The 21,951-nt window shown below is 42.3% G+C and overlaps 1 protein-coding gene across 3 annotated transcripts in view; it reads right to left on the reverse strand.

Moving 5' to 3' along the window:
• Positions 1-21,951, reverse strand: part of gria3b (glutamate receptor, ionotropic, AMPA 3b) — a 110,289-nt gene that overhangs the window by 9,258 nt on the left and 79,080 nt on the right. The window contains exons 9-14 of one of the 3 annotated variants that reach the window (XM_033633358.2): positions 19,904-20,008; positions 17,794-18,000; positions 15,206-15,579; positions 14,463-14,661; positions 1,649-1,896; positions 771-885 (exon numbers count right to left, since the gene is read on the reverse strand). In XM_033633358.2, the coding sequence (XP_033489249.1) occupies positions 771-885; positions 1,649-1,896; positions 14,463-14,661; positions 15,206-15,579; positions 17,794-18,000; positions 19,904-20,008 (1,248 nt within the window). Of the gene's footprint in view, positions 1-744; positions 886-1,648; positions 1,897-14,462; positions 14,662-15,205; positions 15,580-17,793; positions 18,001-19,903; positions 20,009-21,951 lie in introns of all 3 variants that reach the window. The other 2 variants (XM_078169266.1, XM_033633357.2) reach the window with 2 other exon arrangements.

Genomic DNA, 21,951 nt, shown 5'->3' on the forward strand with positions numbered 1-21,951 from the left:
AAATAAAATCATAGGTCTTTTGTTTAATTAGAGTTCTCACGTTTGCCTGCAATGCTTAGTCCCCTCAAGACGCCGCTGTTCCCCTTGCTTTCCTGTCGGCCTCAGCTCAGCAGCCATTTTGATGCGTTAAGTGGAATTTATCACGTCGGCTTTAAAGCTCACGGGTTCTGGGCCAGTGTCATGGATGTGAAGCAGCTGTGCGGTGAAGTACTGCAAAGCCATGTATTTTGGAGGATTAGCGGACTTCACCTTCAGGAGGGACGGCTGGAGGTTACGGCCTTTTTCACTGTAAAATATTCTATAAAGGTCGTTTCTTGGATTTCGTGCGTCTGACTTCACCAACTGGTTTTACTCAAACTGCCAAAGCTACCTGAACAAGGTCTTAATATGTGAAACTAGGTGATCTGCCCTACACACATGGAAGGGTGAATAAATAAAGCTCACCTTTCACAACTGCAGGGCAGCCACATCCACCCAATGGTCTCCCTTTCTGAGAATCTCCAGAAAACTCTAATCTTATTCCTATTCTGTGAACATCCCAGTCTCAGTAACCACAAATAACATTTTTCTGTCGGCTAATCAGAGGCTCCTTAGTTTGATCTGAGCTGTTAAAGCGTCTGGTCAGACTAGCAGGTAATTTGGTGATCTGCCGTGGGGCAACAGCAGGTTGGTCGGGGCGGACATTTGGTTTGGTTATGGTTGGGTTGATGTAACAGCCTTGCCGATTACTCTGCACTATGGTACCCGATTGTGGTGACATCGAGGCTGACCTTGGAGTCACCTCCCCCGCTGCCGCACTCTCCCTTGTCGTACCACCATTTGTTTTTCAATTTGTCCAAGAGGCCTTGCTCATTCAGTTTTAAAACTGCCAGGTTAACAGCATTTCTTGAAACGATAAAACATAACTTGTAAGAAAATGCACAGGTCCGTGAGAAATCTAATGCAAAGTAATAATTGTACTAAGCATCATAACGATAAATGGTAGTGAGACTACCACTGTCAAAGCAGGGGGGCTTATGCAACAGAATCTGTTAATCAGAATGGTCTAGGAAAGGACAAATTGTTTAAGAATTTAAGGAATATGGAGAGATAAGAAAGGCTCATATAAGATAAAGACAGTGTTAAATCTTGGAAAAGGTGGCATGAAGGGTTACGTAGTTTAGAACTGAAGTGTGCGGGATGGGGACACTTGTCATTGAGAAGAAAAGTAACAACAACAAACATCATGCAATTAACATTCGTCACAAGTGACAGCGCAGCTTTTAAAGGCTAAATTGAAAAACCATTGAACTGTTAAATTAAAAGTGACAACACAACAGTCAGGTAGGACAGCACACGGGACAGAAGGAGAGATCGAAGGAGAGAGAAAAGCAACAGTAAGAGAGACATAAATATGAAATGATTGTTAGCTTTAGCCTTATCGTCTAGATTCGATCCTTCGACTAGAAATTAGCAGCTCTTATCACATATATAAAATATTTAAAAAACATTATCCTTTGTATCCAAGTGCATTGAAAGGCATACTACCGTTACCTCTGTGTCCATAAAAAAACAAGAAGAGGAAGAGAAGAGAATGACAACAGGGGGACATCAGGGTAGGTGGAATACTATAACAACATGGAGGATATTGTTATATTATTCCACCCACCTTAATGCTGAGCCTTTGGGCGTCGCCACACCGTATCCTTTCGAGTCGAGGTTCCCGCCCACTTTCATGGTGTCGCAGGGCTTCCGCTGCTCAATGTACTCGTTCATGGTGGACTCGAGGAGAAAGGCGAACTTGCCCTTTGACTTTCGTACCCGGGCTACGCCATCAGGCGTGGTCTTAACAAACACTGAGGGTTCAGCAGATTTCATGTATGACCACATCTTCTCATACACTGCTATTTTGGATCGCTGTGGGAGGAAAGGAGAAGCGGATTAGAAAAAAATGCGAGAAACATCATGCACGTTTAATGGATTTTGCAGGATTTTTGTGCTTAATGATCACTTCGTTTAAACTGGCGTCATGAAGTATTTATAGACATCTTGGAAAAGCGGCAGTGATATCTTTAAATACTTCCAGGAAATATAGCTGGTGGACTTTTGTAGGATCATGAAGTACAAAAATTTACAAAATCCATTTCTCTTCATCGGCATAGATGTATTCCTTAAATATTATGTTGCAGCTTGAGGCTCAGATTCACCAAGTGTGAATGAGGACCACTCATCACCTGTGCAGTATATAGCGTCATGCAAATTGGGTTTTAGAAGACACACTGGCATTTGTAGACTCAGTTATGAGAAAAATATCTCAGATAATTAAACTTTTGTGTCAGTGAAGTGTGGATAATCATGATTTATATGCAAACTTGCTAAACTTTCAGACCAGTCTCTTGGTGAATTTGAGCCTTTATGGTCTTGATTTAACTTGCAGAACTTATTACAGTTATTCATTTCCACGATACTGTCCTTAATGTAACATCTCTGCTGTGACTCTGAGGCAACGCACATGAGAAGTAAGAGAAGTGAACAAGAAAGCGGGTTGCACAGACACAAGGCAACCCATCACAGAGTGACACAGATGAGCTTCTTCCCAGCGCCTGGGGTCAGGCTTAGCGAGCCTGTAAAATCTGTGGGAGTTGAGCGCTATCTATAATAAGCATCAATTAAATTATTCAATGCCGCTGGATTTATTTTGGCATAGGCATTTCACACTTTGAACAGATCCCGGTCCAAGCAGCGATGAGCCAGCTCCCGAGTGGCACTGTGTGTACTGCAGACTGGATCCCACATAAAAAAAAATATGCTCTCTTTTAGTAAAGGCCAGAGAAAGACGAAAGGGGGTTGGATGGTTTTCAAGAACTGTCAGAATCAAAAGATCTACTGTCAACCAAAGGGTATGTCGATGGAACATGGACAAGCTGCTGATATACCAGCATCTGTTGGAGATACTTCCCTGCAGTGTTTTTAACCTCACAGCAAGTCATCAGTTTACAGATACTAAAATCTGAATGATGAGTCAATATATTCATGTAGAGTGTATCTATGTGCCATTTTCATCTTAGAATGGATATTTGTTCGTAAACCAAAGTAAAGAGCAAAATAAATATTCTTCTTGATAGTTGTGCTTTATAACATGGTGTATTAGGGCCATTGTAGGTTGAAAATGAAGTTGTTAATACACACACACACACACACACACACACACACACAAAATCTCCATAAAGAAGTCATACATTTGTGAAAAAATGCCTGCAGGTTTTTCTGCCAGAAAGTCAGGCGTTGTAAGAGCAACAAAGTCCATGAGCACATGACTTTCACCCAGTAGACTGAGGTTCATGTCCTTTGTTAGTCAGTGTCTTTTTAGACTTAGTTAACTTTTGTTTCCTTCAGTTTTTAGGATGTACAAAGCCGCTGAATTCACACTTAATGTCGTATTTCAGGCTTTTCTTGTGCACTTTTCATATGCTTTCCTACGAAAAATAAAGGAGCAAAATTCATACATTTCCTACATAATCATGAGCCGGACATTTGTTTATAACCCATGTATTTTGGAAGGCTGCTGTCACGTGACCAATGCACTGACAGGAGTGTAGAACAAAGAGTGATGGATGGGTCACAAAACACAGGACTTTGCCCAGGAGACCGGTGTTCAAAACTATGTGAACCTTTAGTGAATTCTGAGGGTGCTTTCAGGCCTAGAGTTGTCTTGCTTTGGTCTGAATTAGAGACTAATTTTGTTACAAAGTTGCATAATTGCCTAGAGTTGGTTCGTGTTCTCACGGCAGCATTTACAAGCGAACCAGATAAAATGCCTTGCATGAGAAAGCTGCTCTTGATTGGTCAGAATTAGCATGCAGGGAAAGTCCAGGAAGTAAACAAAACGCTGAAGAAGAGTACACCTGCAAGATAAATGTGACACTTTCTAATGTCACAATGGAGGGACAACTACGCAGGTTGATTTTAGTGCTGCTCATCGTGGACTATATTGCTGTCATTGTTCATTTTAGTCAAACCATACAGTTTGAAAACGAGGCGCGGCTCCAGCTAGAAAACAATGTTCTGATGCATTGGATGTGCTGAATGTGCATATTAAGGCAGTACAGGAGGAGGTGCACATTAATAATCCTCCAGGACTGTAACATGCTCATGTTTAACCCAAACAATGTGTCATGTGACTGCAGTTGGTTCGGATCGAGGTCGGGACATGTTCTCACCACAAACAAACCGCACCAGAGTTCGTTTGTGACCGGACTGAGACCACCTCTTCAAGAATGTCTCAGTCCGGTTGTTTTGGTGCACACCTGAGTGCGATTGCTGTGTTCACACCTGCCTAAACGTACCGCACTTAGGGGGCAAATGAACTTGAGTTTGATTGACCCAAACCAAACAGGGCAGGTATGAAAGCACCCTGAGTCATGTTAAGGTACATCGTCACTGTGTTTCGTTTCCATGTTTCCAAACCCAATCGCCGATGCTTTACATTGAGTTCACAACGTTTCGTTAAGTGTGTAAAGGCATTCATGGGGCGCTACCTCATAGAATATTGTATGCATAATGGGTACATTGCGTATTACAACAATGTAAGGATGCTCAGGAGGGACGTTGAGCTGATGGCCCATAACATTGGTACAACTTTCATTTTGGAACTACTGTTTAGCCGTACTAGCACGTCTTCACTGAGTTAAATGATCGGTCATTCAACATTTCAAAGTTTGCTGGGATTCCCTGTTTACTGGTTACCCCACTCCTCACAAACACAAACACATACACCATTTTTTCTCCTTTTTTATAACAACAATGGCCCTCATATGCCATCATACCAGCATTTTTAGCAGGCTAGCGTGGTTAAACATGCCAAACATCTGCTGCTTCCAGCCTCTCAAATGTCTTTTATAGACAGTTTCTAGGGCAAAGTAAGTAAAGTGAAAATGAATCAACTTGGCCTCTGGAAAGCTGTAATGGTCATTTCTCACTATGTTCTGACATTTACAGATTAACTGCTCCAAATAGAAAAAATAAACTTCATCGATCAGCCAGTAATTGCTGGTTGTAGCTTGTTAACGGGTTGTACAGTCAACTAGGAATGATAGAAAAACAGTAACTATGTACTGTAGGTAATGCAAGTTGAAGATAAAGTACAGTTAGATAACTGCACATGGACACTGAGCTCTATGGCTCTGCATGTCCAAACATACTGATCAGCACATAGACTCATCACTGTCCTCAATTGGTAAAAGCCCCCTTAACAAGAGCATCCATCTCTAATGCATTTCTATTAATAAACAAAAGCATTAACCCTGACCCAACGAAAGTGCTTTACTGGCTTTATGTAATCGCATACAATTTGTTTGTAGGCATCTGTCATAGAGCATCAGGCCAAGGGTGAGGATGAGATGAGACAGCAACATAACACAAATTAAAAAGTCTGCATGATGAATGTCCTCTGCACAGATGAAAAAGCCTTGAAGTTGGGGTGACGGCCATTCTATTTTAATGCAGCGGACAGGGGGGGCCAGTCAGAGTCAGATGTGATGTTTTTGTTGACAATCTCGTTAAATGTGTTCAATTTGCATGTGTCAGACATCATGGAAAGGACACTAGTTTAGAGGACAATTTCCCCAAAGACCTGCAGCTCATCTGCTCGGCAGAAGGAAAGCTCCAGGCGCCTCCTCAAATGAAGAGAAAAGAATGGATCTGGGCATTGATTACTGACGACAGAGTGTGCTGCCTCAGTGCTTTATGAAGTCAATTCATCAATATCAGAGCGGGGACGAAGTGCAACCAAAACCTAAATAGGCCGATTCCACTGCAACTAAAGTCACCAGAGAAAGCAGATCCTGATAGAGAGGGAAAACAAGATACAGTGAGAAAACCCAGCAGGGAAGGAGAGATATTCGATTATTGACCGCCCGCACACGCATAAACACATACACATACACATACAGCTCACATGTGAACATAATGCATTGAACGTCGACTCTCATCTCCTTTTAAATATAATCATTCACACTCCGGTCTACAGTGGTCATTTAAAATTCAATTAGGGAATAATGACGGTGAAAGTCCATCATCAATGAACAGACAATTTGTTGAGCAATTATAGACCGCCATAAATACAGCTTTGTACGTGTGGCTCTCCTTCACACCATATAATGACCCCGTTAGGACATACTGCTGTATTCAAAATGAGCTTCCAGACAATTAACAGGGAGGGGTTACATTTGATAGCTATTGTATAAAGTGAAAAAGAAACGAGTGCATGTTAACCTGCAAACAGCATAATCTCCCACCTTTAAATGTCTTCAAATTAAACTAAAGCAATCATAACGTTGCTCTGTTCATAATGAAGTACCTAAATAGTTGATCTCAGCCAAACCTCCTACCGAGGTGACACGGTTACATCATCTGTGTAGGTGTTCCTCCTGCAAATGTGTCTGAAGCAGCGAGTTTCCTGCTGTCTTGTAATAGTCATAAAGACAAACTCCGCTCTGTTATTCCAGCCTGGTGAATTAAAATGAGGAATAAAGAGAACAGGACCTGCCTTTAAGGTTTGAGAGAAGCCAGGGGAAAACTGTGGGGTCCTTATTATTATTCTTCCGGGGAGAAATCTTTCAGATCAACACGTCCAAATCACAAATGCAGATATGAACGCACAGGCACTCAGGCATTCTAATGCATGCACATACAAATGAAGGTTTCCTTAGAGCAGGGGTCAGCAACTGGCAATGAGCATCACTGTTCTATCTAGCAATTTTAAATCAGGAACCAACATACTTTCAAAGGGCAGTTCAAACCTGCAATATCTTTTCTTTAAATATAACTTCTTAAATCTACAATATGTGATTTTTTGGACACTTGGAGGCAGCAGAACAAGCTGTGAACACAACACTGACATTATCTCCATTTAAAGGTATATTACGCAGGATTTTCCCAAAAGACAATGTATAGACCAAAGTAATCCCTCTCAGTCATCACTTATGACCCACTAGAAGTGTGTGGTGGTGTATTTATCCGCAGAGACTCTGCCCTTTGCCTGGATTTTCTTATTTTCTTATTGTGTGGCTATGTTTGTGACGTTCTTGGGAGCAGCACGCAGGTGAGGACAGGTAGCAACCAGGTGCCAGACTATAAGCAGCACGCATCCAAGAGGAAGCTACAAAGATCATAGACCCAGCGCCGAAAAAACCAAACTATTGCGAGGCAAAACTTCAAACAGACAAAGCTTGCTCCAATACAAGAGTGAATCTGGGGTTCACTGGCAATATTGTTTCCAAACAGTAACCGACATTTCCTGCGTAGTATACCCTTAAAAATGGAGTCTGCAATTCACAAGACAAATTGGTGATATTTGAACTCAACACCCAAACAAATACACACCTCCACTGAAGCTCTGTAATATCTCTGATTTTATGTGCATTTTATTACTATCATGGTGTAGCTCCTCTGCTCTTGGGCGAGGACAAGAAAGAAGGAGAATAGCTGCCATGGTGTTGTGCCACTTGGTCTGAGCCACTTTGTTTCCAAGTTACAGAACAGTTTTTACAGAAATTTTTCAGTGCACACACAGACAGGACATCTAGCAGACCAAAATTTGCTGAATTTAAAAATTATTTTAAGGACTTAAAATAGCAGACTCCAACTTTAAGTTCATATAGCGATATCTACATATCCAGCAGATATGTAGTAACATTTGCACTAGAAGTTCGAGTGGAGAGTTTCTGGCCACTTTATGAATGTGAGTCTAATTTTCATTGTTTCAGCTCTGTTACGTTGTGGCTCTTTAGCTGATCACCGCTCCACTGTGCTCACCAGCTAGCAGATAATTTCGTCGGTCTGCCGTTCGGTGTTGGACAGGTAGTGTCAGTTTTAAGGGCTTATCTAGTGAAAACAGCTGAAAACAACAATATGAGACACATTAAGCCCAGATACTTAAGTGTCAATAAATTCCTCAATGCTAACTGTTGTTTTGTGTCGCACTGCAAGAGTGAAGATTTACTTGCTGGGTTATCCCACATTATAAACAGAAGCCTGAACCTGCTGCGGTTAAATGAAAGTACTGTTGTTGTTGCAGAAATATTAGAGAGGAATTTCCCAAAGTCTGAAAAAATTGCCTTCAATTTCAAAGTAACAGAAAGAGGGAAATCATCCCCTTATTCTGGGGGAAAGAGAGAGTGTGCAGAGCTGGCTGCTAAAGATGTCACTTCCTGCCACAATAAAAGAGATGAGTAGGTTACGGACATAACGTCATTTAAAAATGTATTACAGTTTTTTCTGCTCACCACAGCCCTCTCCTTTTTTATTTTTTAGTATTTTTTTCTATTTATTTGTATGTCCGTACTATACCAACACTACTTATATTATTGTCATATATTACTTATTTCATTAGCTATTTTATTCTATTGACTAATATGTTTATTGTCTTTTATAATTGCAACTGTGCTTTGCTATGTCTTTTAGACAGCCACCTCTTTGTGCTTGTGAGATGCAAATCTGTAGTGCTGCCCTCTAACAGTCGACCAAATGTTAGTCGACCAGAAAGGTCATTGGTCGGCAAGATTTCTTAGTTGCAGAAAACAACAACAACAACAACAACAACAACTTGAAACTCTATTAGGAGCTGCACCTTGTCAAAATAAATCAAAACCTGTAAGAATGGAACATGTGGGAATTTAATTTGAAAGGACAGACACAGGAAGTGGCCAGGCTCAGCAGTCAGACAGGAGTCACGTTACAGGGCTGGTACCTGCGGTTATTCCACAGGCTAATTAATAACATGTCGGGCAGGAAATCCAAAGTATGGGATCATTTTGAGAAGGTGAAGGACGAACCCAAGGTGATATGTAAACTCATCTTTATCGGTCGACTACAAACGTGGCATATCATCTGAAACATGGAAGTAGTTACATGCCCATTAGCCACTTAGCACAATCATTACTGCTTTGCCGACAGTGTCATTAACAGGCGGCTCGCTCAGTGTGTGACGTGCACTTGTAGATAAAATATAGGCCTATATTAATGAAGGTTCATTAGTACGGTTTGTATTTCTCTGTAATGTAGCACAGTGTTAACAATGATACTGATACTATTCTTTCTCACACCTTGAACTCAAACCATTGTGTTGTCCCACCCAAAATATATCATTTAATACTTAAATTAATATCATAAATGTGAAGGCGACTAGTCGACTAATGGCCCTAAATGATGACTACTGGTCGACTAGGAAAATTCGTAGTCGGGGGCTGCCGACTAAGCCGTGTCATTAAAACTGTTTGAAGTTAAAGGTACTTGTGTCATTAACTTTAAAAAAAATGGTAGTTTATCCAATTTGTTTTGCACTGTTTTTATTACAAGGTCATGTTTATTGAGATTAACACTAGCTTTGTATTGACACTGTTACCCACAGCGCAGTTTTTTAAATAAATCACATTCAAGCTGTGATGCAAACCCTTTTTGCTCAGCCCATATATTTTTATTGGAGGGCCAGATTTTGCGCACAGGCCAGTATTTGCCCACTACTGCCTGAGAGGATACAAGCATTACTCCGTACACTAAAACAGGATACCCTGTAGGTATTTCTTCACAGTCTAGAGGATAAATACTTATGACCAGAAAATTCAAAGTCTCCCGTGATGCACTGAAAGACAGAAGAAAAGCCGAAGGGAAGATAGAAAGACAAGACAGATTTGTTTTTCTACATTTTTTGAAAGATCATTAATAAATCCAGAGATCGGAGATTTTGTTGTTCCAGGAACCCCCCCAAAATGTCATTAAAATGTCCGAGAAGGGACAAGTGATTAAAGTCCAGAGTCAAAGCAATTGCCCTCTCCATTCTAAATAACCACTTAATCTGTATTGATTCTCAGTTATGCAGCATTTCCAGACCTCCGTCCACTGCCCTCCGAACTGCAGCCTGTTTTTTATTCTTCCTTTGGCGTCGCAGGCTGCTTTCATTACGGCCGCTCCCACATACGCTCCACTGCTTGTGTATCTAAATGCCATCGCCAAACACCCGCCACTACATTTCCTTCTACTTTTACTTCCTTTCCACTTTGTTTGTGGACATCACCACTTCTTCCCCAATATCCTGTATGCCAGGACTACCTGTATCTCAAGTATGCAGAAATGAAAGTTGAAGCTCTTGGGGTTGTACTTTGTCATTGAAGTGCCACATGCTACGCCCTGAATACCAATTGCTCGTCTTTGATGCTTGTTGCTGGACTCCAAAGGCTCCTCTCGCGCCTGCTGTTGCTGCTCATCTAAAGTTCGACAAGGCCCTCTGAGGACAGTGCATTCCCTCAGAGGTTACGCCTATCTCGCACTAGTCTATCATCACTTTTGTCAGCTTTCTCTTTTATGCAAACTGGCTCTAATCTTTATAGGAGCCTCCCCTTCACTCTGCCCTGTATTGAAACACAAAGTGACAAGAGCTCGGGGAATTGTGCTACAATGTGCTGCATATGATTGCGGGGCAACCTTAGGATTTCTTGTGTAAATCTCTTTGCCTGCTTCTCTTCATGCAACCCCGGCCTAATGCAGGTCTGCTCTGCACAAAAAAAAAAAAAAAGCCGCTTATTAAATATTGTGTTGGACCATGCAGAAGCTATAGTGTCTGCGCCGCGATAGCTGAGACGTGAAATTGATTTTCATGCTTAGTAAAATGCATTGGTGACTGCACTCAAGCTGTTGTTCCCATCTCCTCCACACCTGCAGATCAGTATGATGCATGATGTTTGCCGTTGAGGCTTTGGGTGATGCATAATCTTTTGAGGGAGAACAGAAAACAATGCCGCGGTCTCATTTCTCTGTGCAATTATCATTCTTTCATTGTTACGCTGTTAAATGAGGTGCATGATGGGACAGCAGTGTGGTTGTCTTTGATGGTCTCACCCCGGTCTTTACACGTAATTAAACAGCCACATCAGCCCATTTTATCATCTCAGCCATTATTACGATTCAGCTTCTTCTTCGATGTACAATCTGAAATGTAACCGAGCCAAGCCTTTTGATGGAATAAAACCTCATCAAGAGGATAAACATGGCCTCGCTGGTACAACTCATCATTTTCTAATCGTCCAAAACACAAATATCCAACTGACTGCATGAAAAGATCCATGACAGGAATTAAAATGATGAAACAAATCACAGTGGTGCAGTGGCGCATGACAGATGCTATGTTGAGGAAGGGCAGCACAAAGCTTGAAGCTATCCTGCATTGTCTCAAGGTAAAGCAACAGACAGGCTGGAGACAGAGGAGATGAGGGTGCCCAAACAAGCAGGGCAGTCTGGGGAAGAGGAGCCAAGTGCGGGTAGAGCCGCTCTGCCAAGCGCCGAGAGCCATTCGGGCTTCCACCGGGCACGTCGACGGGCTCCCAGGCCAGCTGTCCTAGTTGGTTGCGAGCAGCAGAATTCGTCTTCCTAGGGGCTCCACTCTAACACCTCTCTCTTTGAAAATTCCTCTGCAGCTTCTCCACACTCCCACCGCCAAATGAAGACACACGCAGTGATGTGAATATTGTCACTGTCACATAATGAGCAAAACTGTCAATTTCTCAGGATCTAAAAGAACAGCCTTTGAGGAGTATCTTAAAAGCACGGAGGACGATAAGATAATTTAACAGATTTGAAAACATGAGCTATCAAAATGAGAGTTTGAAGGTATTATAGCTTGTTATTACAAGCCATATCCATGCTACTGCATTTTATTTTTTGCTTTCTGCTGAGGAAGGGAGCAGAAAAAGAATATCTTACACACATGACGGTGTTTGTTCGACTTGTTAGGCAGTTTAATAAAATACACCAGGTGAAATCATCAAAAATTAACGACGGGGGGTTCAGAGATGATGACATATGTCTTGTTTGAAACATTGGACTTGATTTAAAATTTCCAGCTGGCTGATGCCGTATGGGTCTAATTAAGCCTGAATGTATTTCCTGAAAAACATGATCTGAAATAGAACTTTAACTCCTATTAATCAGTGTGTTTTTTTTTCCTTGTCAGCCCTCTACAGCTTTAATTAAAAGTCCCTTGGAGTAGCGGTTCACACATGTCATTTCCTATTTGAAGACTCGGGGATGTAACTAGGACACTCATTATGCAGAATTCAGCAAAACTGCGACTCCCCGACCACCTCTCTCGGATTGTTCCACCAAGCAGACCCAAGGTGGCTCCTTTGTCACCTCAACTGTAATTGGCATCTATCATGTCTTTGACACAAAGACATGCACTGGATATGCACCTGAGCAGCATCCATGATGAAAGGGAAAGTGATGACAGGCTTTGTGAGGTGTTGTATGAAGAATAGAGTGCTGCTGTCATGTGCCGCCTTTCCCACGATATATTATCTTCGCAGTATACATCCTTTTACAACCGGCTCCTAAGAAGCACAACTCTTCTAAATATCAAACTCAAGCAGATGCTATCTTGTCCTTTGTCGGAGGGAAAAAAAAACATGGATTTGATTTTGCATTTTGTTGTTCTGAGCTATTCAACCCAGGGGTAATACAAATGAATTGCTCTTTCTGCCAACAGGCTGCAGCTGTGAAACATATGAATTGTTTCTCTCCTGCTGATGAGTAATGAGGGAGCGTAGGATAAAAGACTGTCATATTGCCTTTTCGTCATCACAAGCAGAGTGTTGTTTCATTAATTCTTTTTCAACTTATTGCTCTGCAAGTGCAAAGGATTGGACTGCTGATGCAGCCGCGCCACGAGCTACGATATCCAAGAATTTCAAAGCCGAGGGTTGATCGCCTTTAAGATATGCAGTGCCGTTTAACTCCTGCATCGCGAGCATGTGGCTGCCTTTTAGAGACTAATATACTTTCGCTTCAGATTTTACTTAATTTATGACTTAATTGCCAAGCCAGTCCCTCATGCCGACGGACATATTGCTTATTCCATCTGAACCGCCTTTCAGACTGCTCTGTTTGACCTACAGGGCTCTTCTTCATCAGGTCCAATTTGCCTGCCATGGCCAGCTAGCTAATTATATTTCATGAGCTGACCCTTCTGAGTTTGAGCCTGATGTGGGTGCTTTGATTAGCCTCCTGTTTTTTATCACCTCTGAGTCTTTCACGTTGTTATCACACTTTCTGCTGACAGCCCCAGTGCCTCAAGGTTGCACACTGCAGTTCTGCCGCATAAATTTCACGTTCATGTCATAAGAGTTCAAGAACTGCTTCTCTGTCAACATGCCTCATTTGGAGCAATCTTGCGCGGGTCAAGAGTGCTGTACTAAAGGCACAAAATGGAAAAGCTGCAAGGAGGAGTTTATCAAGGACTTTACACAAAGTCGTCTTTATGATGCAACAAGCCTGAGTGCAAAAATGTTTGGCCCGCTGCATTTTTTTGGATATTTGATCTTAAAGCAAAGGTAATGCCAGCCTTTCACTGTCACAGAAGAATTGGAATAAAATCATGAGAGTTTGGCTAAAGTTTTGGCGTGCTCCTGTGATCTTGGTTGTTTGATTTAAGGTGGTCAGCCTGAGCCATCCTTCTGGTCTTGACGAAAATCAAACATGTTTAATGCCTACTATACAGTAGAGGACTTTGAAAAGACTTTTTAAGGACTAAAGTCACCTTTCCACATCTAAACACACACAATAAAAAATACAAATGCAAAGATTTGGGATCTTGCAGTGTCACTATCTGCAAGACTACAACTTGATTCCTTTCCAGATTTATTTCCCATCCTGCTCCTGGTAGAAAACACTACACCAAACTCCCTTTAAGAAGTACAACATATTACGTGACTGCAAAATACATAACTCTTGAAGAAAGTATCATATGTTGACAGCCCTATTGTCAATTCAGCGTACACATTTTACATTGTGGGTTTTGAGGCTAACAGTTTCAAAAAGTATGATTTCTCACTGAAATACAGGCTGGTTAGTGGATCACATACACGCTTAATTTAACACGGATTCTTGTCCACTTCATAACTCCACCAGTCTCTCCTCCTTTTTCAAAGTACAAGAGAACTGAGAGCTGTTTATGCTCTTGCGCCTCCCCGGAGTCCCCTCCACGTTTACTGTCTACTTGGTCTTCTGCTTCTTGTTCGGTGCTTGAGAGAGTGACGCTTTTGGTTGCTTACAATCTTCATGTCATTGAACTTCAGTATTTGCACGAGCCAAGAAAAAAAATCTCAGACCATACACATGATTGATTTTGTTGCAACATCAAGACAAGAAACAGACTGACTAAAGACAGCTCGGACTGAGTTTTATGACCACCTTACACCAAACGTTTGAGATCACAGAACTGCACACCATTCTGGCATTGGAAATTTGTCTGTGACAGTGAAATCGCTTGAAAAGACATTTGGTGCATAGCTGGTATTATGGTCTGTAACTAAAAAGTCTGTAACTTATGAGACACTGTCATTAGATGTCAGATGTCAAAGTCTTTTAAAGCCTTTTCAGAGTGTGTGGTGGGCAGAAGGTGCTGTGTGGTGAAACTGTTTTCTGGTACTACTCACCCTAAAAAACTCCTTTGTGGAGCCTGAGTCCAGAGTGCCATATGCTATCTCTGTTTGCTTGGCTAAATCTTCTGCACTTTCTATAGGAGAGACCATCCTCTCCACTGTCAAGAAGGCAGCCAGGTTGGCTGTGTAGGAGGAGATGATGATGAGGGTGAAGAACCACCACACACCACCGACGATACGGCCCGATAGAGACCTGCGAGGGGGAGGTTGAACACGGGGAAACACAGAATGTAATTACACACTGACATGTGGCGCCCATCAGCCTGCTAAGATGCTAACAGTTGTGCTCGGTGTACCTAATTGCACTGGTAATCAAAATTTCCTTGTAACTCAACCTGGTGCTGCGTCAGCATGCTAAAGCAGCACATTTCCGAGGAAAGTAGTACACGCTGTTTGAAATGAACTCTAATCCAAGGCTGTAATTGGCTGTGAAACAATTAGGGGTCAAAGCTCAAATCATAGCCTAAAGAAAGTATTGATGAGGCCATTCTGCTGATGATAATTTCCACATACAAACTGACAAACTCAATTATACATATAATGGCTGCAATAAATGTGAAATGAATTTAGCTTCAAATAATGAACACCTAAAGGAAGAGGGCAGGATGTGGAGATGCTTGAGTGACTCTGTGTATCTATTAAAAACGCATCTCATCACTTGCAGTTAAAATTTTACGTAGTATTTGTTTCTGCTTTTCTCTGCTGTCCACTCCTCGTGTGTACTGAAGCTGACCCACCTGGGGGAGATGTCACAGCCCTGCTGCATGAAGGCGCCCAGTGAGAACCAGAGAGAATTGAAGATGCCAAAGTCATTGGGAGGATCGGGGGGCGTCTGTGGGTCTTTGGTCTCGTCCTGTTCCTCGAGGTTCCACTCATAAGGACTGAACCGACTGACCAGGAACAGGACCACGCTCACCCCAATATAGGCAAACACTATACACATCCAGATCTCATAGGCCAGCGGGTCCAGGAAGGAGAAAACGCCGGGCTTGGACTTTTGCGGCTTCTTTATCATAATGGAGATGCCCAAGCTCATAAAGGGCTTGGAAAAGTCTATCACCTCCTCTCGAACCAGAGTAATGGTGAGAGGTGCAACAGCTATATCTGCTCTCTGGAAACAGGGACATGCACAGCAAGCGTTAGTCAAGACCTGCATAAAGAAACGGGTCATTTTAAATGTGTGTGTTGTGAAAGACTGGAGCTGCAGAGGAAGAATAAACCAATGTTATCACACATTTTACACAAGATTAAAAGAAATAAGCCACCGGCTGTGACACTTGAAGGCTGAAAAAAAAAACAAAAAACCCACACACGCACATGCACATGAAAAGCAGAGCAGGATTTGCACAGTGCTACGACCTGGGATGTTAGCTAATAGATTCAAAGTGTAAAATTAATTAGTTTTTTTTTTTTTTTTTACAGAAATTTTGCCACATTGGGAGGTAAGGAGGAGAAAAAGCTCACAAGGGCCCTGCAAGACTTTCAGAGAGACAGCTTGGACAAAATCCACCGAGGCAGATGGGTGTTTGAGTCATGTTTGACCAAATGTTTCCTTAATCGAGACCAAAGGAGAAACTGGAGAGGAGAAGTTTTCAATTGTATGATTCCTTTGAACGAGCTGAGCTATACCTTATTCAAAAAAACAAGCGTAGTAAAAGAAAGTAGTGAGTTCATCTGATGTCTTTTAAACAAGTGTAATGGCTGCAATTTGCCGAACATACAGCAAAGAGGTTGCTGTATACAAAAAAATGAGCAAGCCTTGGCTGCGTAAACTTCATCACATGCCATTCAGTAGGCTTGGATTTCCCAAACATGGCTTATTCTGGCATTAGCTTTATTTATTTATTTTTTTGTTTAAATTTTCCAAGCTGTTTCTCTTTATCTCCCTCCTTTGCTCTGCTGCTTCAATCACATTACGCTATCAAAACACATCCACAGAGGTGGTGCTGCCTTTTTAGGAATCACAATGGGTTTCTTTGTAAAAGCAGAAGAAAATAATTAATCACATTAGACAGTGTTACTGCAGCGAGTGTGCATGTGATTAATTAAATAACTGCTCCTCTTCAAAGGAGGACAATTCTTTGTATTGTGCTCGCATTGTCTTTTTATGTCGAAATTGAGAAAACATTGGATTGAAGCGGCGCGAGGCAGAAAAATGTTTCCTACAAGGTCAAACTAGGAGCAACACAAATAGACCCAATAAACATGGCTGTTTTCTTTACCCTGTCAACAGAGCGTTGTGAAGGGGCTATAACCATTTAATCCTAGCGCAGGCGTAAGCAGCACTCAATCAATGCTGAGGGAAACAAAGCAATAAAGAGCAGCCTGCGGCCTAACCTTTAAAAGACAACTAAAATCAAATTAATTTACTGGTCAAAAGGTCAGAATGTACAAAACTATTAGTCCCGGACCACCTGCTTTAAAATTACAGGTCTGGAAAGACTTGACAGCGACGTGAGCGGGATGTTTTTTTCGCCCTCCATCTGCAGGGAGTGGACTTTTCCCATTTGAAAGATAATTTGGTGGCGATAGCACATCAAACCAAGCAATCTCTCAAGCTGATAGTTGGGAAATTGAACAGATGAGGAAGCCTAACCCTCATGCATTTTGTATTTGGCCCCTGTTCAACTACTGTGGCCTCGAAGAAAGGCGAGAAAGAAGTGGCGGGGGGGGGGGCGGCATTTTAGAATGCCAGAGGTGTTGCGAGAGCCCGAGCGCTCTGTCAGATGTAAAACACGGCGTGACCCGTCCCTAATGTGAGAGGTTCAACCTTTACGGAGCACAACACATATGGATCTTGTTGTTTCAAACCGCAAACCGCCGTTTAGCTGTTGATTCTGCAGCAGATTTTCTCAGCTGTGAATTTACAATGTGGCATATTCATCATACACATCAAACATTGAACATAATTACACAATCACTTCAAAGGCATACAATCTTTCATTCATCAAAGTGATTACAGTGTGTTTGCCATATGGACCCATTGTTTTCATGTACCTACCTCTGTTTTTCGCCTGTAAGAGAGAGAGAGAGAGCTTTCTATGCTAAGCAAGAAGGATTAATTGCAGTGAACAGCACTGAGAAATGATTTCATTTTCTCCGTCTCAAGATGATCACCAACTCCCCCAGTGCTTGAGGCTGCATCTGACAAATTCACTCACAGCTGAGCTTCCTGAGACAGCATTAGACTTTGAACTGGGCAATAGCTGATGAGTTCACAACGGGTTGGTGATAACCTTAAGACAGAAAAATGAGATCTCCTCTCATGTTGAAGTTCCTTGCAAACTGTCATGTAATCAGCGAAATTGAGGCTCCCAGTACTCACCCCATAGACCAGTTCACCCACCATCCCGTTCCACGTCTTGGTCTCGGGGTCTCGGGCTCCGTACTTCCCATCCATTACTATAGACAGTTTGTACTTAATTCCAACATGTTTGGCAATCTCAGATGCTAAATCGACGCAGTAGCCTTCATATCTGTCATTCCCATCCAGATGCATATAATTTTTCTTGTACATCACATAAGGAGCTTCCTGTTGATTCAAACACACGCTGGTTTATTCACTCCCATGCCCTAGCACACATTCAGTTACACAGAAATATGCATACATGCGCCCATATGTGCCCGTGCACACACTTACACACACACACACACACACACACACACACACACACTTTCTCACACTCAAAGAGAGATTCAAAATATTATAAGCTGCTATAACCACATCCATGCAGTCATGCATATACAGATGATGCCCCGCGAATGCACAAATATACTCTGATAACAGCAGCGTGGTCATGTGGTCACACTGCTTTCATCAAGCCGTGGCAGCCAGCAGACACCAAGCCCAATGCACCCAACCCATTTTGAGCCCAAGGGTGCAACTCAGTGGTATAATAAAGGAGAGTTAAGGGAAGGAAGTTTTTTCATTTCTGCGGGAGAAGACAGAGGGGCCAGAATGAGTTTTAATAGGGCTGGGAGTCATTGGTAGGCAAGGTGTGGGTCAGCTCAGAGGTGGGTGGGGATGGGAATGGGGATGGGTTTCATAAGTAAATGCCAGTGACAGGAGAGGGATCAGAGAGTGCCCATAGTATCTCAACATATTCAAGCACATTGCACCAATGCGCAGTTAAAGGCTGTTTCATTCCAAAAAAAAAATTAAAATTAAAATTAAAAAATAAAAGATAAAAAAGAGCCGTTATTTGCTTTCCAGAAAAATGCAAAAAAATAAAAAAATAAAGAAAAGAAAAGAAAAACTCCATAAATGAAATAATTACATCAGGAGAGCAGGAGCGTGCTAGTTTTCCTCTCCTTTTCAAAACACTGGTGCAGCTTCGTCTTTTCTCTTACTGAGCACATCATCATTATCAAACAATAGGACCGCTCAGGAGAGCAGGCATTGTCATTACAGCCACACACAATTAGAGTGCAAGTGGGAGAGCAATGGTTTGTTTGTTCTGTGCTGAACGTATCCCCTCACCTTGGATCCATTGAGTGTTCCCCTCGAGTTAACACGTGTTTACCTCCTGACTGTATTTCTCATCTCGAGATGTTAAATGTTTCCTTTTGCTATGGAGTGACGCCGGCTTATGCCTCGGAATACAGATGAAATCTAACTGTGCATAAATACCACAGATTCTTATTGCTTTCCAAATATTCTTTCTTTTACCATTTTAAAATGTTTGCTCGCGGCAACTGAGGTACTGCATCAGGTAATTATACAGTCGGTAAATATATTCGCAGTGGGAGCTATCCAATAAGCCTGAAATATTTAGTTGAGTAAATACAGTTGAAAATAAATAAATGGAAGGTATTTTGTTTGTTCATCATTCTTTGGGTCTGGGAAGATTCCCAGCGACATGATTCCACCCTAAATCACTGACTGGAAGTTATACTTCAACACAGAACACATGTAGGAGCAATACAAAATAGATTGGAGAGGCGATAACGAGGAAAAATACCACACTTGCTTATCCCTCCTCCAATACTGTTTATTTTGCTTTGCCCAGCTCGAGAAACCATTGCAATATCATCCTCTAGTCATTCTCCGGCCAGTCTATCCCGAGTGTCATTGAACATTTACTTGATGAGGACAGACAGGTCTACTTACGTATGCGTTTGTATGCTTTTTTTTTTTTTTTTTTTTGGTAATTGATGGAGTCAACCATTATCATTTATACCATTATTGTGATGTCACTGCTACGACAGGCCACTGAAGTATGGAAAATCAAAATGCTTTGACACCCACACGGATACAGTTGAAACACTCCCCCGTTACGGACCGACTGTTTCAACATGTAGTGAGTGGATGGAAAGCAACACAAAAAAGATGTGGTTCTACCCGCCCAGGACAGAATGTATCACTCATTGGAATCAACACCATGACCTTGAGTGGCAGAATACGTGAAACATTTAAAACTGCATGGAAAGTGTACCATAATAGTAGTGACCACAATCGTTCGGTTTTCCACTGAGGAGTCGTTGGAGACCTGCGGGTCCATAATATTTACAAATCGTGCGTACTCGTTCCAGTACCCAATCTGCAAAGAGAAAACAGCAGTTAGTGTTGCATGCTGGTGCACTGGCGATACGCAGTATATAGCAGGGACACTTCTGAGTATTACTGCCATGATGCAGGGCTCATTAAAACAGCACTGCATCTCCCAGAGGCCTGCTGCCTCTGCCCTAAAGTTCATCCAGAATAGCAGTAAATGAGCAGAATGCTAAAACGTCAGAAAGTCGTCTAAGCATGGAAAAAATTAGAGTTGATATTTCTACATCCAACATGCAGTTAGTGTCATGATCAAAGATGTAATGAAAATATACTACTGGTTTTTATGATCTGTTGAAAGAGCCAAATGTGCAGCAACTGAACTGCCTGAGCATACGGCAGACAACTTCAACACCCCCCCCCCACCCACCTTCAGCTTCCCAGGTTTTATGGTAAATAATTGATATTCAGGCCTGTGAACTGCATACGCATTTAATAATTTAGCATAATATCCCAGTGCCTCCACAGTTTCTTCTGCACAGTCCTGCCATCACAGTTTCTCTGTATTCTGCTGTACAGATGCTTAAGTCAAACCAATGTCAAGTGTTTGTTTGCCCATCTGAAATAATGGCTGCTCTGGCTCACGATGAAACGTGTTGCATATGTTGCTGCCAATAATCTAACTGTTGCTGGCGAGGATTTTCCTCGTCACATCTGGTCCGCATTTTGTTTTGTTTTTTTTGCCTCAGATCTTTAAAATGTTGGGGCCAGACAGGTGTATAGCAGTGCAAAGTTTTTAAACACCAAATGGAGGCGCTAGAAAGCAGCAGACTTCTCAGACTTGAGCTCCAAACTGTGCTTACAGTTGTGGATGTATTTAGTGCACTTGCCAGACTGGAGAAAGCTCTAAATGTTTATTCCCCCTGCTCTTGTCCAACAGTGATATTTGAGAAGTGCTGCTTGGGGGACAACACTGTGGGGGAGCTGTGTCGTGGAGGGCTGCTCCAGAGGCAAAGTCCTGATTTCACCCTGAGCAGCTGGGACAGATATCAGCCCATACATCACTGGTGACAGTCCCAGCTAAGAACCTTCATCCTCTAACTGTCAGTGGGGTGACCGGGGCTCCAGGTCCTGACAAACTGCTGCCCAGCTTGTCTCATCTTCCCTCCCTTCTTCACTCTCTCCCACTGACCTCCTTTCTCCCACTCTCTCCCTGTTTGGCTGTGCGGGGATGGCTGTAAGGGCCCTGTGATGCTAACTGAAGTGTGGGCATTAGAGGCCTGGGAGGCAGGCGGCATAATCAGAGTGAGCCCACACTTATCCAGCTAACGAGAAATTCACAGCTGTCGCTTGGAACTGGGTGAGGTTATGAAATAAAACCAGAGGTCATCATATGGTAGCGGTTATAATGTGAATGTACCACTGGGAATTACCATTTTGAAGAGGAGCCAGAGGAATTCTTGGATCCCCTTTATAGTAATTGGTTATCTGAATGGTAATTACTGTCAGGAGAGGACCAAAAATCCTATCTGCGCCATCACACGGCACGGAAATGGTCTTATATCATTCTTTTGATAGGACAGTTTTAGCTATCAGATTGCAGGCTGTGTGTGATTTGTGTGGCTTGTGAAGCTTGGGATAGCTCATCAGTGCTGCTACCTAACAGAGGTAGAGATAGGCAATTAGCATTACTCTGCACTGTCCTGTCAGCTCTGCTGTTCCCACATGACTGCAAAAGCCCTCAGTACTTTAATAAGCGGAGGTAGAGGCTTATTTGATTCTTTTTCCCCTCTTTTTCGCTCTCTCTACATGTATACAGAGATTTTTGAGAACACATATTTTTCCCCTTAAAAAAATGAGTCTGTCCACACGGCCTTTATTTACGAATATCTCGGTCCACACTAGAACGCGAAAGCAACCCAGTTAGCGATGGTCAGGCGGTAAAGTGCACAGGCTTTTCAAACACCTACTGGAGATCACATCACTGTTGAT

The sequence above is a fragment of the Epinephelus lanceolatus genome, chromosome 7 (genome assembly GCF_041903045.1).
Source record: "Epinephelus lanceolatus isolate andai-2023 chromosome 7, ASM4190304v1, whole genome shotgun sequence".
Taxonomy (NCBI): Eukaryota; Metazoa; Chordata; class Actinopteri; order Perciformes; family Serranidae; genus Epinephelus; species Epinephelus lanceolatus.